We start from the raw sequence: 18,075 nt of genomic DNA on the forward strand, positions 1-18,075 counted from the left end.
ATCTATTTTGTTTGAAGGTGTTGGTATAGATGATGTTTCCTTTTTTTTTTTTTTTTTTTTTTTTTTTGATGTCCAGGGTCGCTGGAGTATTTATGCTTGTCTAAACTTGTGGGAGGTTGGATTGTTATTTTCTAGTGGAGCACTTGCTTAGTGTGGTTGGTTTTATGATAGACATGTTTCTAATTTGCCATCATTGCTGATAATAATATTCAGGAATGGCAGTGCATTGTTTTCTTCTTCCTTTATAAATTTTAGTCCTTTGAAGATGTTGCTGATAGCTTCATGTGTCTTCTCTAGTTGTTCCTTTTTTTACGACAAAGGTGTCATCACATACCAGATCCATACTTTGGGTTATATGTGGAACCTATAATTCTATAATTGGCTATAGTTTCTAGGTGTTGGACTATGGTTTCTGCTATAAGTCCAGAGAATGATGATGCTACGGGTATTTCTTCTGATTTGTTGGTATAGTTATTTGTCAAGTTGAAGGTACCATATTTTTTGGAGTATAAGACACACCTTTTTCCCCCCTAAAAGAGGGTGGAAATTTGGGTGCATCTTATACTCCTAATGTAGCTTTTTGGAAGCTTTTTTCAGCCGTAATGAGGTGCTAACAAGTGAAGCTCCCTTTCAGGCATTAGGACTGGAAAAAAAAATTGCCTTAAGAGGTACTTCTTTTGTCCAGTTTCTAGTTTTGGGAGATAATCCTCTCAAGGGCAAGACAGATAGTTCCTTTGGCTATGTGATTTCTATTCTTTTGGGAATAATCCCTTTAAGGGCAAGGCAGGGATTTTTCCGATGGCTATCTGAGTTTTCTCAATGGTTTCCTTCAGGCAAGCACTGGGCTGGTTTGTTGATTCATGTTTGTTACATTTCAAGTGTTTGAATGCTTTTGGCTGAATGCCCAGATCTAGTTGAGATCCCTCCCCTTCCCAGCTGCTGGGGAAAGAAAAGAATGGCAAAAAGTATCATTTTATTATACTACTAGCTGTACCCAGCTACGTGTTGCTGTGGCCCAGTCTGGTTAATTGGAAAAGAAAGAAAAAAGAAAGCGCAAGTTTCTAGTATGTTTAATTTCACAGTGCTTTAGGGTATACAATACTTTTTGGTGGTCCATTGTCTCTGCAGATATAGAGATTGTCTGGTTTGTGGACTCTAGAACACGCAACATATAATTGTCCATGTGAGAAACAATTTCCATTTGCTGGAAAGACGTTGGACCGGGCACATTTACCAAAGGCATGCGAAGAAAGAAACATTCCCAGGGTGGTTCCCTCCGTGCAGGGTCATGCTGTTGCCAGCAGCGGCAAGGTTCGTGAGGGTCTTGCCCACCTGGCAGGCCCTGCCACTCGCTGCACCGGCCACGGCTCCCTGGCAGAGGCGGCCCCCGCCTGGAAGTGAGCCACGGTGGCCCCTGCAAGCTGCCATAGAGGACGCTCCCATAGGCCCCGGCATGGCACCCTCCAAGCTCCCTGCGAACAGGCAGCCTCCGGAACGACGGGCTGGATGGGGCCGCTCCGGACATGGGCGGGGGGACCCCAGCATGAGAGGGAGGCTGGGGATGACCCCTGTGGGCGTAGTGGGGCGGTGATTGGGCGCTGCCATTGGTCAGGCCTCGGGGCTGCTGGGCGGTGCGAGGCTGGTTGGGGGAGACGGCGCCGGGACTGTCGGCCTCGTGGAAGTTGTTGAACGTCTCCTCGGAGGAGCTGCGCTCGGGCTCCCTGAAGTCGGTGGCCTGGGAGAGCGAGATGTCCAGGATCTCGGAGGAGGAGAAGTCCTCGGTGTGCGACTCGTCCAGGTCATCGTAGCTCTCCGTGTCTTCAGCAATGCTGTTCTTGGATCTGAGGCTGGCCAAGATCAGTGCTGGGGTCACGTAAGAGCCGAGGTGTCGCAGTGGTTAGAGTGCATTATACTGCAGCCACTTCAGCTGACTGTTAGCTGCACTTCTGCGGTTCAAATCTCACCGGCTCAGGGTTGACTCAGCCTTCCATCCTTCCGAGGTGGGTAAAATGAGGACCCAGACTGTGGGGGCAATATGCTGACTCTGTAACCACTTAGAGAGGGCTGAAAGCCCTATGAAGCGGTATATAAGTCTAACTGCTATTGCTATCTGGAAGCTGCTCTTCTTCTTCAACTGGGTGCCTGCCAAACCCCCAACACCTCCTCCTCCCTGTGAGAGCAGCGCCAGGCTCTGCGGCGGAGGTCTCTGGGAGGGCAGGAGGAGACCAAGGTGGAGGAGGAGGCCGGAGGAGGCAGCGTCGGGCTGTGCCAGCAGGCCGGGCGGGAAGTCCTCCAAGCTGGCACCGCTGCTGCTGCTGGCCCACCGAGGCAGCATCGCGGGCTGTGCCATCTTCTTCCTCTCTCACGCCTCCGCCGCTGAAGCTACTCCTGCACTAGGCCCAGCCCAGCCGGGCTGAGGACGGGAGGAGGTGGCCACCGCCTCCAACCCAGCTTCCCTCAGCAGCAGCAGCAGCGAGGGGAGGCATCTGGCGTCCCCTGAGGAGCAGGCCGAGGAGGGGGAAGGAGCCGCCCCTGGAGATGCAGACGCAAGGCAGCCCCCTCCTGCCGCGGCCCCATCCAGAGATGTTGCCGCTGCAGCCGCCGTCTCATGGGGCATCCAGTGGCTGCCCCAGCCCCACTGCGCCTCAGGCTGACACCGCCACCGCTGCCCCATCGGAGCCACCTTGGCAAGGCCATAGCTCCTCTTGGTGGAAATGGCCGAAGCTCGTCGGAGGAGGGGCGGAAAAGGGAAAGGGTGCAGCCGGAGCCCAGCCACACATATAAAGGGACCATCAGGACGAAGCTGGAGAGAGGCCGAACTCTTCCGAATATACTATACTCACGAAATGAACGCTATGGTAAACGACACAGCTCAATTCCAACACAATGTCACACGAAATCAATGAAAATAAATCAAAATCTATGAAAATTCAATATAACAATGCTATGGGAAACATTGAAATGGAATCGTGAAATATTTAGTATAGCGTGTGTTGCTTTTACGTCCAACAGATGGCACTGGTTTTCAAAAAAGCATGTTTTTACCTATCACAGGTGTGACATCTACTGTATATACTCGAGTATAAGCCTAGTTTTTCAGCCCACTTTTTGGGCTGAAAAAAGCCGCCTCGGCTTATACTCGAGTCAGTGAAAAATTTGCCCGAAATGGAGGAGAAAAAGGGGCGGGGCCATGCCGCTGGGTGACACTCGTGAATGGCCCAGTGCCCCTGTGAGTTTCTCCTCCCTCTGTGTCAGTTTGCCGCGCAGCGCGCACCGCACCATCCCCCCTCCTCACGTTCTAATGTAATGCAGGGCTGTCTTACGATTCCCCTTCCTCCCCCTCCTGCCGCTCTGCAACGATGTCCCACCTCCTCCTTGTTATGGCAAGCAGCCACATAGCGATGTCCCACCTCCTCTGGTACAGTGATCCAATGATAGGAATCACTGTGCCGTGTGTCATAGGAGGCGGGACATCGCTCCCGCGGCTGCACGGGACATCATCATCACAGCGGGACATCAGCATCATGAGGTGAGTGAAGTATTTCATTGAATACACCGCTAGTTTACTGTTTTTCTTTGAAATAAATATTCAAAAACATTATTGGTATCTATTTTTATTTTTGAAATTTACCGGTAGCTGCTGCATTTCCCACCCTAGGCTTATACTCGAGTCAATAACTTTTCCAGTTTTTTGTGGTAAAATTAGGTGCCTCGGCTTATATTCGGGTCGGCCTATACTCGAGTATATACGGTATATAATATAGGTATATAAAAACATGTGCGTATTCGAATGCAATGTTGTGTCAAAATTTCAAAGCAATCGGTGAAGAACTTTCGGAGATTTAAGATTTGAACAAGTGGACATTTACATTTTTATTTATATAGATTATGTTTGCTTACTTTTCTGGTGCTATGGGAATAAAAATGAATACCTGGTAGACGGAAATTTCCCCCCCGAAAAACTAAGTTGTCTTATACTCCGAAAAATACAGTAGATGGTAAAGCAAAAGCTGATGAGGTCCCTGATTCTGGGTATTTCAATCTTAGTGTATTTTTGGTTATGTCAGTTGTATTATATAGTAGTTCTGCCATGGATTCTTTCACTAATTCTGGATCTATGGATATAGAGTGTGGTGACATTGAATGAAAGCATGACCTCATCTTCTTCAAATATCAGATTTTAGGAATTTTTTTAGAGACATTGTAATGGGGAGTTGATAGAATATTTGCTCCTAATAGCAAGGAAAGGGGGAAAAATGCCATGCACATTTAAGACTGTGTGCGACAACCGAGAACAGCAAGTAGCACACATGCCTTCTGTGTTAGTTTTTAATATTCCAAGAGTTGCAAATACCACTTTTTTAAAAATCAGTTACATCATTAACATTTTGTGGGTATTAATTTCCATGAAACAGATTAATCTTTCATAAATACAATGGCAATCATCGTTTTCTTTAAATATTGCTTTCAACGTTATATAACCTTAGCTTACTTTTTTTTCACAACCACAAAACAACCATAGAAAAGCAATCAGCTTGTTATCATGACAAACATTTCAGATATTACCTTACTATTCAAATATTAATATCTGGATGGAAGAAGGAGTCAGGTGATATTCACTGCAGGGAACTTGAACGTACAAAGACTCCTAAGCATTAATGCTGATAAAGTTCCTCAAGTGATGGTGTAAACAGTTTGACTTCTGGAATTCTTCTCCACCACTGTGTAACAAAACATGTCAAGATGGAAAAGGTATTTTGTAGTCTTCCTCACTGTGTGCCTCATTTCCAGCCAGGCTCCAAGGTTAACAGTGTACATAAAGGCAAATCATTGTAGCCTTCTTCAATTAAAGCCTTGCAGTCATTGAGTTCCTTACAGGTATCCTAGATTCTAAAAAAAAGAAGGAATACAGTGTGCCAACAGTTTTGAACAGAGAGAAGAAAAGATCTCAAGAAACATTCCAAATAGTGCACATTGTTAAGTATGCAACAGAGAGAGAGAGAGAGAGAAATATTTAATGAACTGAAACTAATTGTCAGAAGTGGTGATATTTTAGTATCCATAAAAGTAACTGTTTTTTATAGTCTGATAAATCATGGGGAGTCACAAATAATCATGAACAAATAAACTTTTGTCTAGGAGAATGTATTTTCTTTACTGTTGTCTTGAATTATTTCTATTAATAATGGTAGAATTATTAACATCATTGAAACCACAATAGAGCTCCAATTCCATTTCATTGCAACAAATAAAACAGATTATATTAATACTGTACTTTGAGAAATGTAAAAATACTAAAATATAATACCTTCTGATTTCTGCTTTAAAAACATAAGAGGTTTACATAAGTTCCCTTATTCTATAGGATCAAATATTAATTCAGTGTGAATAGAGTATAATAAAAAGCTAACTTTTACTGAACCAAAAAGTTAGTTCATCTAACTTAGTACTCTGCCCGCACTAATAGGAAGTAGATTTCCAAGATTTTAATTGATTTTTTCCAGTTGAGATAAAAGCTTACAATTAAAAAAAAAATACATTCATAGAATGTAAATCCTCTAAAGCCATAGAGACCTTAAAGTTCCTCCAGAATTTCTAAAACTCTTGATCACTGCTAAGGTCATTAGCATGTATTGTTATCCATTACTACCATTAGCAAGTCTATGAATTGTTTACTTGTTTTGTCATGGAAGCCAAATAATATAAAAATGGAATCATTTATCCAGACAAATTTTGAATTGCTATAAGTAGTCAATGTAGCCAGAGAGGAAGTTTAGCCCACACAATTGTCTCTCTTAAGAAAAAGGCTAACTTTAGACTGCTCTTAAATTTCTATAACAGAAGCCCCAGTTCCTCATTATCTTGTCTATTTATTAGAATCAAAGCAATCAAGCAGCTAAAGATGTACATACAGTATATGAAATTCATGTCTTAGCTCAAGCAGATAAAAATGTAGGCAGAGAAATCTGAGTCAACACATTGCTTTTGACTATTAATTTGTTTTATAAAGCTTGCTTTATTAGTTTTAAAAATATTTTTCTCCCTAAAATCATTCCAAAAGGATAAATCATTCCTTGTAATTTAAGGATATTTTACAAGTTCCTACGTTCCTTAGGAATGGTAAGTTGCTATACGAAAAAGTACTACAAGAAACAGCTTTGTCAATATGGATAATACATCTCCTTACAATACCCAATTGCCTTCTGCCACATTCAATCTGGCATGCCAGGCTACCATAGGAACCCATTAAAGAAATATTTTTCCCTGCTTTCTGCCATGAACTCGACAAATGGTAGTAGTAGGTTTATTACATTTAAAAACTCCAGCACAAATAGAGCAAATAAGCCATTTGATGAAATTTCTCCACCCCAACGTCTCTATAATTCAGTATCTCCTGCTGCATCCATTTTCAAATCATATTAACATTTCTAACTTCTAGTGTGTTTTTTTCATCAACAGCAAAACAATTTTAAAAAATTAGACATAATAATATATCAACAATATTATCTTAGGTCATAGTTCCCGTTTCCAGGTTCCTATATATCAGTTATGCAGCACTTATCAGGTCTTAACATAAGATCATCCCTAATTATAGGAACACATGCAGAATACAAAGGAGGTTTTGTTTTGATAAAATTCCACCCATCATCTAATTGACAGGAAATAAAAAACCTGGAAGGACAAACTAATGTAATAACGTGAATAGTTATTGAATAGGTGAATAGGTCTGTGGCTATACACAAGTAAGAATGTTGGACATTGGCAATTGCCAACAAGGTGTTCCACCCTAATTTATGGGAATGACATGATAACAATTCAGTTAAAACTGGTTTTATTTGCATGGAATTAAATGAACAATCTATATAAACAGAGTGATGCAATGAAAGGCAGGAAGATTTATAATTTATTCAGATACACACTTACCAAACATTCCTGCAGTCTTAGCCAGGGATTCTTTATTTACTCTGAAAGTGAATCCATCGATCCTGGGGGTAGAAGTGAGAAGGGAAAGAGAAACAATTTGAATGAGGTTCTGTAATATCCAATCTTTATTGGGGGGGGGAAAGGGACTATGAATTCTCTATTCTGAGCATGTAACAACATTAAACTTATTAATCATGCCAACAGTGCAAAAATTTCCAGACATTAAATGCTGAAGTACATCATTTAGCACATTGATAGAGCTGGCAGTGCTTCTTACTGTTTCAAACTTACACCTTTATTGTCTTTTTAAAAGAAAAGTAACAACTGTAACTGTTCATTTTAATCTGGGGGATAGTTGTTAATTTATTATCTAAAAAAACAAATAGCACATAAAAAACATTTATCTTCTAAACTATTTTATGATATCATCAGAATCCGTGCCACACTTGTTGGTATGGTTCAGGTCAAGTATTGATGTTGTCATTAGTTTAACTATGCAAAATAATTAGATCAATGTATTTTATTTCTCTATTCAATTTTATTTTTTATTACATGTTTATGACTCCTGTTTTCCATATGAAGTGGTTCTGGGTAGCTTACAACTTATAAACATCATACACTAGAAACTTTGAAGAGCAGCAGATTTTATTATAAGGCATATGCTAATGCCATATAATAACAATTGTTAGTCTTAAAAATGAAATAAGATGTTTTGTGTCACCATAGATTAATATAACTTTTCTACAATACTTGCTTCAGGTATGCCTTTGGCCGCAATACTTTGTAAATAAAGCTCAGCCTGTAGAAGGTATTAAGCAATTAATTCACCATAGGCAACATTTGCTATCTGATTTAAGGGTTTGGAATACCCTAATCGTTGTTCAGGTCATTTTGATATTGCCTGCCAAGGCAATATTGCTCCAAACTCTATGGGGAATAAATACAGCAAGTCTGAATTTTGTCCTTCATGTCATCATTATATATCTGTCAAATAATGGACATCTGATCTCATACCGTGAGTCATACAATACATATTGGAGTGTTTGCTCTGGCTTTCAAATTAGGACCACTGAAGAGAGTTGTCACTTTTCCTGATATGGAATTCCCAGATGCTCTACTACATCTGGTATTCCAGATTGTGGTAGCAACAGTAGTGGTAGAGTTTGCAGGAACTTTCCAGCAGTTCTCTTAAATATTTCAGTTTCAATCCAATCTATTAGATGTGTAACCATACTTATAGGTACAAGAACACCAGCTTCTACACCATGCTTACTCCTACATACCCAAGTCCTAAGAAGGCATATTCTTATGGATGTTGCCATGGTTTTGCCTTTAGTGCCAAAAATGGTTGTCTTTTTTTCCCCATTATACAAACCAGGCTATGGGACAATTGGCCAGAAGAAGTAAGCCCCTCCTTACTGCAGTTTAAGATGGGGCGTAAAACCTAATTCACACAATCTTTTAATGGTTTATTGGAAATTTTATATTTTTTTTATTAAAATTTGAATAATCATTTTCATGGGTACTTGATTGTACATTACACACTCTGGCTCTCAAAGGGATCAAATTAATATAAATCTTTAGAAAAAAACATATACAAACTTGCTAGTTAATCTTCTTTGTGGTCAGTATATGGTACTGTCAAATATAATGTCTCCAAAACTGGGTGGAAAATGAGAACAAGACAAGGAAAGATCCCTTCATGGGCAAAAAAAAAATGCTCATGATTTTAGCTACAGCTCTAGGGAACTTGGGCAAGGACCATACTAGAGTTCTAGATATATACTCACGTTTTCATTCTGGTCACCATGCCTAGTCGCACAAAAGCAGCCAAACCATTTTTCTGCATATCCGAAGACAGGACCTCATAACACTGAGTGCTCCCTAAACAGGAGGAATGGGGACAATGAAAAATGCTGTCCTTCTATTTAAGAGCTAACATCAGTATAGCATTGTAATGTCCAAATCCCACACCTGTCTCCAGAAGCTGGGAAGCAAGGCTTCGGACTCCAAATACAAAGTGCTTCTCAGTAAAGGCTTCATTTGTTTCATTAAAAAGGTATTTGCAGATTATCTAAGAAAAACACATTTAAACTGATGTTACATTGGTGTTACTAAGCTCATCACAAAATAGCCACTGTTCTTTTTACGGGAAGGTAGGCATGCAATGAAACTGAAAACATTTGAGCTGAAAAAAAACTTCCATGTATTTGAAAGAGTTGAAGTTGGTGGTTAAGAGGTATTTTAAAAAAAATCCCAATAAAAATATATTTTTCTTTCTTCTTTTTTGAATGGAAATTTTCTCATACCTCAATCTGTTTCTGTAAATTTTACGTTACAAAGCACCTTGTAAACTGTGTCATAAGTGATATAAGGATAAATTAAAAAAGCCAGAAAGCGAATAGGAAGAGGCTTGATAAGACAATTTCAGCCCTCCAAACAATATTCATTTCACTGCATCATGGGCACACTGTAATCCTATAATATAATAATGCTCAATTACATATAAAATATCAGCTTAGTGAGGTGATGCAATCTTATATAATAGGGTGTGCATGTTTCATTTTCCTTTGAACATATCTGTGCTAATCAATTAGAGCACACTGTTAATACTAAAGTTGCCTTGTTTAAATTAGAAAAAATGGTGTAATGGAGGGAAAAAGTTATCATTCAATGAATCAACTTAAAATTTAACCTTTAAAGCCCTAAACAGTTTCAAATAGGTCACATGGTGGCTCCCTGGTAGTATTGGGTGTTGAGCTCCAAACCTAGACAGCACAGCATAAAATTGTGAGAATTAAAGACTCAGCCATCTGAAAAGTAACAAAACTTCCTGCTCTCATTTGAACATATTGTAAATCAAGGTCATCACTTGGGGGCCCTTCTTCAGGTGCCTTGGCCATCATAAATTAGATAGAAGGAAAGGAAATAAAAGGCCTTTTTCATGGCATTGCCCTCAACTCTTCCCCAGGGAAATTCATATTCTTTCCTAACTTGATGAACTGTAATTGCTGGGCAAAGACCTCTTTACTTGCCAGATGTTTAACCCAATGCTAGGTATAATATTTTCACATTCTTTTGTTCGTTTCTTGCTTATCCGTAAAACTCTGCAACCTTGTTTTCAAGATGGGACTTTGAGATTCTTCATTTTTATGCTCAGAAAGCATATATGTATTACAGGTACAAAAACTACTGGAATTAGGAGACAATATATTTACAACAAGAGTTAAAGACAGAAGCTCAGCACTGACATATAATATTTATTATCACTCCCAACAACAAAGATGACAACTAGTGAAAAGAATGTTGAAAAACACATACCTGATAACCTTCCACAAATGGTTTAAACATCTCACTCAAGAAAGTAATTACTGTATTTCCTTTGTCTGTGATAAAGATTTGCTGTGATGTGTCTTGAATGGCTCCACATTTTGTAAGCAAGAAACAACCTTCTTCAAAATCCTAGAGATTAAATAAATCTCTGTTATTTTTTTTTAGTGGCTGTAAACTCAAATGTAACATCTATAATTTGTTCTAATGTCAACCAATATGAAGAGAGTATAAAAAATAAATCAACAGATCATGTTAACACCTCCATGTTTTTTATTAAAGTCCAGAGTCATGTGACAGCAAGATGGATGGACGGATGGACAAACAAAACAAACAAACAAACAAACAAACATTACTTAAAGTAACTGGAGGGAGGGTGGGAAATCAGGAATCTAATCCTGAAAATCACTAGCAGCATTTACTATTATGGGAGCCCAGCTACCTCATATACTCTAAACCAGGGGTCTCCAAACTTGGCACCTTTTAAAACTTGTGGAATTCAACTTCCAAAATCCCTCAGCAGCATAGTGTTTGGGGAATTCTGGGAGTTGAAGTCCATGCATTTTTAAAGATGTCAAACTTGAGAAAACACTGCTCTAACCTATCATAAACAAAGCCAAGCTGTACATATGAGGCAAGATGATAAGGTGGAAATAGAATCCAATTATAGGTCTCTAAATGAAAACCTGCTTTTCAAGATAACAAACATTAGACCTGATATGCCCCCAGACTAGTACAGTCCTTTTGCCAGAAGATTTTTGGTTTTTTAAAAAAAATTCTGCCTCATCTCTGCTAGGGTATTGAACAATTTCTAAACAGGAAATGGAAATGCAAGTTACATAGATACTTCCAGTTTGCCACACAACCCCATTTCTATACTCAGATTACACACACTTTTTGAATAATTGTTACACCATGTATATGTATACACACACACACACCTACATTCTAACAGCACCTTAAAAACTAACCAAGCCATTGTGGGCATGATTTGATATATTTTTATGAGGGAATTGAATACAGTATTACAAAATAATCCCCAAAACTTAGCAATGTAATGTGCATTTCACATGACATGAAGAATTTATATCTGTTTGTTTCTTTATTTTACCTGGCTTATAAAACTACTCCAATCCCAAATGATTCTCAGCAACCTCGATAAAGTGTATTAAAGAACAATACATGTTCTAATAAAATGGCAGGAACATCAAATCATAAAAATAGCAATATATTGAAACAGAGAGGACTCTAATCTGTTAGTGTCTAAATCTAATCTAATCTAACAATGCAGAGATTCAATACAAAGACGAAACCTTCCAATCAGAATGAATATGAACTACTTTACAAAGTGGGCTGACAACAAAAACAAAAAAGAATAGTTTGCAGACAGATAAGACCATGACATTCCTGGCCTCAATGGCACCTACATCATCCATTCCCTTGAGAGGGGAAGGACAAAAAGAGAAAGGGAAAGGGAAAGGGAGAGAATGCCTACGTGCCTGCTAACTGAAGATAGACTTTCTGTAACTATGAGCAAGGTCTGGTTCAGAAAACTTGCTGGTAAATAACCAGTTGCAAGTTCAGATATCAAACTACATCTTCTAGCAGACCTCACCACTAGCTAAGTTGGACTGTTAAAAGTTGTAGTGCAGATGTAATAACGCACATCTCTAAGAATCCTCCAAGTATTTATTTTCTAGCTGCAGTGGTAGCTGCAACGGTTTTATAGCCACTTATTTATACTGTAATGTTCAATTGTAGCTATTGCTCTACAACATTCTTCTTTCCCAGTTAATACTGATTGAAGAATTATAACCCAGAATGCATCTGACCTAATTGGAACAACCTGATTGTGGGGTGGAAATCAGCTCCAGAAAGGCAGGAACTTATATCCTTTCCAATACAATTTCAAGATAGTTACTGAGGGCCTTCCCTGCAGCTTTGAATGATTACAGATGATCAGTTCAGCAAACTATTGCTTATCTGAAACAAGTCCATTTTAATCCAAAATATAACCAATGAAAATAGTTTCCTTTAACCAGCTGCAATTAAGAATATTCACAATTTGGGTTTGGATGTTAGTAGTAGATTAATTTTTCATTTCCTCCACATTTTCACTGATACACTTTCTGTGCCCAATACAATTTAAAACACAGGTGGTCAAGCTTTTTACATGTGACTTTTGCAGCCCCCTCAGGGCAGAAAGGGTTTAGTTGGTAGCCTTTTTCTACTTTTTGGGGGGGGACAGGAGGGAGCTACAGAAGAAACTAAACCTCCTGGAAGTTTAATCATCCTATTTTGCATGTTTGTTTTTCTAAAACTTGTAGAAAAATCATATAGCTGAAAATCTGCACTGTAATCAAGGAATGCTCTGGAATCATGGTCATTATCTGATCAATTGTTCTTTCACACACAACCCCCCCCCCCCCCATTTCTAGAATTCTGGGTCTTCCATTGGCAGTTTTGCTCCCAAGTGCTCTTTCAAAGAAGCACAGTTTTTCCAGTGCAGAAAAAAAGGAGTTTATCAAGAGTTTTCCGTATCAAAATTAGAAACAAAGGGTGCATGGAACTTGAAATGAATTTGAGCATTTTGGAACTCAGCACTCTGTGCTGCTTTGAGGATTCTTGAAATATTATATTGAGATAAGATGAGGTGCCTTTTCAACCTGAAGAGGCAGAGTAACAGAATTACACCACAATAGCAAACAGTTGTGAATTGGCTTATGCAAGTGTAAAGTGAAGGGCCTTTATGGCCCAGTAACCACACTTGGGAGAAAACATGGGCTGAAGTAACCTCTCCTTAAGAAAACAAAAAACAAAAAAAGCAACCAAACTAGATTAAGTAGCTGTGCAGGTACTTATCTGCCAGCTTATTCATTATGGTTTTCCTCTGGGTCAAAATGGATATGAATTAAATGTGGCAAGGCCTCAAATCCAAGCAGTGGGCAGAGGAGGTAACACCCCTAGGATGAGGAAATGAATGGGGGCCGTGGAAGCTCCCCAGATTTGCAACAAAAATGAAGAAAAAGAGCACAGACTGTTATAAGAGAAGAGAAGAAAATTACAAAAACTAGAAGTTTACAAAGTTGGTTGAGGGCATGCAGGAAAGAGCTCTTAGGGGACAAGAATTTAACTCCACCCATTTAAAATGATCCTGAAAACAGATGACCTCTTGGCTCTTTTTTGTTTCCATTTTCTAATCTTTTAAATGGTTGAGAATTGCAAAATGTTATCTTCAGACTGTTTTGAGTCTGAAATTTCATGAAATGTGTTCCATCTGTAGAACTGCTTGTTCAACTGAGAAACTAAAAACTAAGAGCTCTGGAAATGCTTTGAGCTTGAAATTCAGTGTTTGTAAGTTTGGATCAGCTTTGTTTCAAGCTCAAAATACTCAAAATGGGGAGTTTTCATAGAAAAGAATATTGAAAAGTTTTTTAAAAAACACCCCCACCCACCCACCCCCCGTGTAGGAAACTATCCCTAGTCTGTCCCTCTTAACTATCTCAAGTAAGTCATGACAAATTCCTTCAAATATTAAGAACTCAAGACTTAACAGTTTACCTTCAGGGATATTCCAGGAAAGAAGATAAATTCTTCAGAAAAAACATCACGCCAGAATGAAAACTGGTTATAGACCTCCTCTGGAAAACATAATTTTTTTATGAGTAAGACCTTTCTTCCAATAATTTTGCTATTAAAAGATAAAGGTAAAAGATACAATTTAATGTACACATAAACAAAAATACACAGTGGAACCATTGCTTGATAAATGAAAATGGGCACATTGTGGACCTAATTTGGAAATGCACTCCGAGGCCACTGAAATGCTTCAGAATTCCAGAGAAACAAGGTTGTTCCAATGGCAAACAATGGAAATAACATTTCTAGCTTTCTATTATCTTCAGCAAACTGTTGTTGCAGAATTATGCTTTGATGAATCAAGCCTGGAATCATGGCTACAGCTGCACAGGAATTATTCCAATTGAATCTACAAGGCTTAGACCTACTTCGGCCCAGAGCCCCAATTAGTCAGATTATGGGAAGAGTACATGTGGACCATAAAACCCTATCAATGCTACAAGGTTCAAACTTACCCAAGCTTCATATTTTACTTATGCTAAATTAATGTGTGTGCCTAATGGATGCTAAGGCTTGCTAAAATGGTTTACTGGACACAATTGATTTGATACAATTTATTCACATGCAGAATAAAGACAACAAAAAAGCCGAAAGAAAAAAAAGATGATTGTGTCTCACTGTATTCTCCTACTATTGGAATTAATACCCCAACAGATTTATTTATTTCCCCCTCTTCCTGCAAAACTCACATCTGCTACAGAGGTTTTAACCACCAAAGAAGGTCTAGAGCCGTGATGGCGAACTTATGGCACGTGTGCCAGAAGTGGCATGCAGAGCCTTCTATGTGGGCACACGTGCTGTTGCCAGTTGCTCTTCTGGTTTCCAGTCCGTAGGGGCCTTCGTGTGCACTGGAGCGCCTGAAAACAGTCCGGAAATGCCCCCCAAAATGGCCAAAATACAGGCCCTTTTTCAAGGCCATTTTTGGCTTGGAAACAGCCCGAAAAATGCCCCAAAAGCAGGCATGGCGTATCAGCCAGCTGGTTTTTGGGTTTTTGGTGCTCCGGCGAGCACACATGCATATGTGTTCCGGTTTGAGAACTCGGTGGCGAAAAGATTCACCATCACTGGTCTAGAGTGAAAGACAATAGATTTGCTCAGAAAGTAACTGAGCTCAAATCTATTCACAAAGTGTTGGTTAGCTCATAGGCTTAAAACCTAACCCAAGGAAAATTTCTATGTGGAAAAGCTTCTTTATAGTTATTCACAAAACATGCTTATCTAGGTGCACCTACATTCTCTCCATGCTTTGAGCTCTTGGGCCCGAGGACAGTATTAAAATTCAATGTTCATTTACTTAGTAACTTATGCAATTGAGCAATGGAGTTTATCTGTGGTTTAGTGGCAGCTTTGTAATTAAAATAGAGAAATGAAATTACCTTTTCTGGAACTGTGTGTGATTTCCAATGCAATTGCTACAAGAGCTGGTCGCACAAAGATATTAAGCAACTGATTCCTATAGGACCCACACAGGAGGATGGAAAAGGCCCGCCGAAACACAGGGTCCTCTGTAGTAACAAATCCCATTTCTTTGTCATTGAGGATCACTTCCCCATTGACCAAGCTGGCAATGTTGGAATGCAGCGCCAAGGCAGATTTTACAGCTTTGCTGGCACAAAGATTATCTAACAACAATAAACAAATGCAAAGGAGTATCAGTACCTACAAAGGTATGCTTTTAGCTTTCTGCTTTACTATGAAAATAAATTGGTGGGAGGAGGTGTCTCGCAATTAACGTATTTTCACAATGGTCAGTCTTGCATTCAGAATGGACTGGGCCTTTCTGAACCTTTTCGGGAAGTTCGGGGGGGGGGGGGTTGAAAAAAAATGTCCAAAAGACCCAGCTTGAAGGAGCTACTCTGTTGTTAATAGCCTTAAAAAAAAAACGTCCTAAACTTACCAAAGAACGAAGAACTAAAGGGAAAACAGCAGCCAAGACTTCTGGCTAAGTTTTTTCCTCAAGTTTCCAAACTTTAAAAATGAGGATTTATCCAAAACAAACATTCTTTGCTGTTGTTGGCATACTGGGGAATACATTTTCAGCTCAAGTGATTAATGCGCAAGGAGATGTTTTTTTTTTAAAGAAAAGCTTCCCAGACTTTATATTAGTTAATACATTTTGGAAGCAGCTAAATCACCTCTTGTGAAATCTACAAAAGTGCAAGGAGGAAAATCAAAAGCAAACATAGGAGAAAACCTCTAACAAATACAGGCAAAACTAGAAAGAACCACCACATTTTTGTACATGGGAGAAAGATATCTGAACTGGGAACTTGCTCATAAAATAATAATGATTTCCCCTTACCAGTCCAAACAACCAGCAAGTACAACAACATTCTATTTCCTGCCCTCAGCAGCTATCAAAAATATTTACAATATTTAATGGCAAACTAGTGAAAAAGAACAAAAAAAACCCAAAAGAACTGCAGTTAAGCATCAGGAAAAACAGGAATTGAGGAAGATTTGTCCTCTTCCCAAGTAATATTAATTCTGACTTTCAGAACCTTATTGTAATGACAAACTGAAATGGGCTTATTGGGGGGAAGGATTTTCCTTAAATTTGGCAAAATACTTTTTAAAAAACATGATTTATAAAACATTTTAAAAACTGATTTATAATGTGTCTTCTACTTTTAAATGATAATATTTTACACATAATTGAAAGTCAAATCAGCTACTGGACAAGGGTTGGATAAATTAATCAAAACCTATCTCTATTGGGATTTTCACTAGGACACAACTCAATTTTGGTGCATTGGTTAAGGTACTAGATCAGAAACTAGGAGATCATGAATTCTAGTTCCTCCTTAGGCACAGAAACTCTCTAGGTGACCTTAGGCAAGTCCTTTTCTCTCAGCTCAACCCACTGAACGGGGTTGTGGGGAAAATAAGAGGTGGGTACATAATTAACATTGCCTCAAACTAAACCATATAAAGATAGGATTTAACTCTACTAATTCTTTTTTTTAAATACAAAACGTTCCTTATTCTCCATTATAATCAGAAAATCTGAAGAGCTTTAGCTTTCTAAAGAAATATTCTTCAGCAGTAATTCTAGTTTTTGACTATCCTAAAATAGAAGCAAAGAATAATACAAACTATACTGCTTTCAGAAAAGGAAAAGATGTACAAGTGTGCTTGCATACCAGGCCAGTCTAGGAATCCTCCAAATAGCTGAGTTAAATTTTTCAACCAAAGTGTCTTTTCCACCAGAAGTTCAAAATCTATGGCGGGTAAATTCTGGAGCAGGATAGTACAAATCAACATCCATGGATTCAGAACCATGTTTTCTATTTGCAAGAGCTCTATTTGGTAGGCTACATCAGTGACAAATTTCTGTATTTCCTCAGATGGCTTTTGGGGAATGTGCCTAAGAAGAAAACGTACAATGAGCAAAGCACTAATAATGGCTATCTTGCAATCCCTTTTCAGCTTTAATTGAAGCATAGAAGAGTCCTTGGGTTTGCTTTTTTTTTCAAAGAATCTTTCAGCTCAAAAGCAACTTATCTCTTAATAAACAAAGCCTTTTCCAAGTTTCTATTACACACACAACACACACCTTACGTTCCAGTTATCCAATGATTTCAAAATGCAACAAAACAGAGCTACCAGATCTGGTTACAGACATCTGAACAATTACTAGAAACAAATGAAGAGAAAAGAGTTTCTCTTCATTGACATTCAGTGGTTAATTTTGCAGATAATATAAGAGCTCTATGAAAGACAAGTGCCAAAGCCTTTTTTTCCCCCTTGCAAACTGTTAAAAATACTGAATCATTAAATGTATACCTTGGAACTAAATTAAATGGATATTTATTCATTCTTCCAGCTTCCAATGTTCTGAGTGACACAGGCTGCCCAAAATACATATGTATGCATCCAAAATCTTCATTCAGAATTTTTCTGGCTTTCAAGAGTCCCTGAAGAATAAAAATGAAATGAAAATAAATGTTGAAGGGCGGCTGATTTTACACAGCAGCCGATTTCACAAATGTGAGTCCTGACAACATGCAATAAAAGAAAAAGAAGAAAAAAACCATATCTTAAAATAGCCATAAAAAAGCAAGAAACAGACATATGAGAAGAATCATGGAAGAGTGTTTAAAAATCCATCCATAATAAAGTCACCTTGCAGGCTCCGTTTCCAAGGGATCCTTAGGCCTGCTGAAAAAAGCACATCCTAAG

At 38.8% G+C, this 18,075-nt stretch overlaps 1 protein-coding gene across 4 annotated transcripts in view; it reads right to left on the reverse strand.

Annotated features, from left to right (window-relative positions):
- Window positions 1–4,315: 4,315 nt before the first annotated feature.
- GNPAT (glyceronephosphate O-acyltransferase) overlaps window positions 4,316–18,075 on the reverse strand; it is a 32,183-nt gene continuing 18,423 nt past the window's right edge. For all 4 annotated transcript variants that reach the window (XM_032215242.1, XM_032215241.1, XM_032215244.1 and 1 more), the window contains exons 8-16: window positions 17,680–17,810; window positions 17,037–17,260; window positions 15,270–15,515; window positions 13,816–13,895; window positions 10,246–10,386; window positions 8,899–8,998; window positions 8,715–8,808; window positions 6,925–6,986; window positions 4,316–4,890 (exon numbers count right to left, since the gene is read on the reverse strand). In XM_032215242.1, coding sequence (XP_032071133.1) covers window positions 4,847–4,890; window positions 6,925–6,986; window positions 8,715–8,808; window positions 8,899–8,998; window positions 10,246–10,386; window positions 13,816–13,895; window positions 15,270–15,515; window positions 17,037–17,260; window positions 17,680–17,810 — 1,122 coding nt within the window. In that variant the 3' untranslated portion in view covers window positions 4,316–4,846. The remainder of the gene's footprint in view (window positions 4,891–6,924; window positions 6,987–8,714; window positions 8,809–8,898; window positions 8,999–10,245; window positions 10,387–13,815; window positions 13,896–15,269; window positions 15,516–17,036; window positions 17,261–17,679; window positions 17,811–18,075) is intronic.

Source organism: Thamnophis elegans, chromosome 4 (genome assembly GCF_009769535.1).
Source record: "Thamnophis elegans isolate rThaEle1 chromosome 4, rThaEle1.pri, whole genome shotgun sequence".
In the NCBI taxonomy this organism is placed as follows: Eukaryota; Metazoa; Chordata; class Lepidosauria; order Squamata; family Colubridae; genus Thamnophis; species Thamnophis elegans.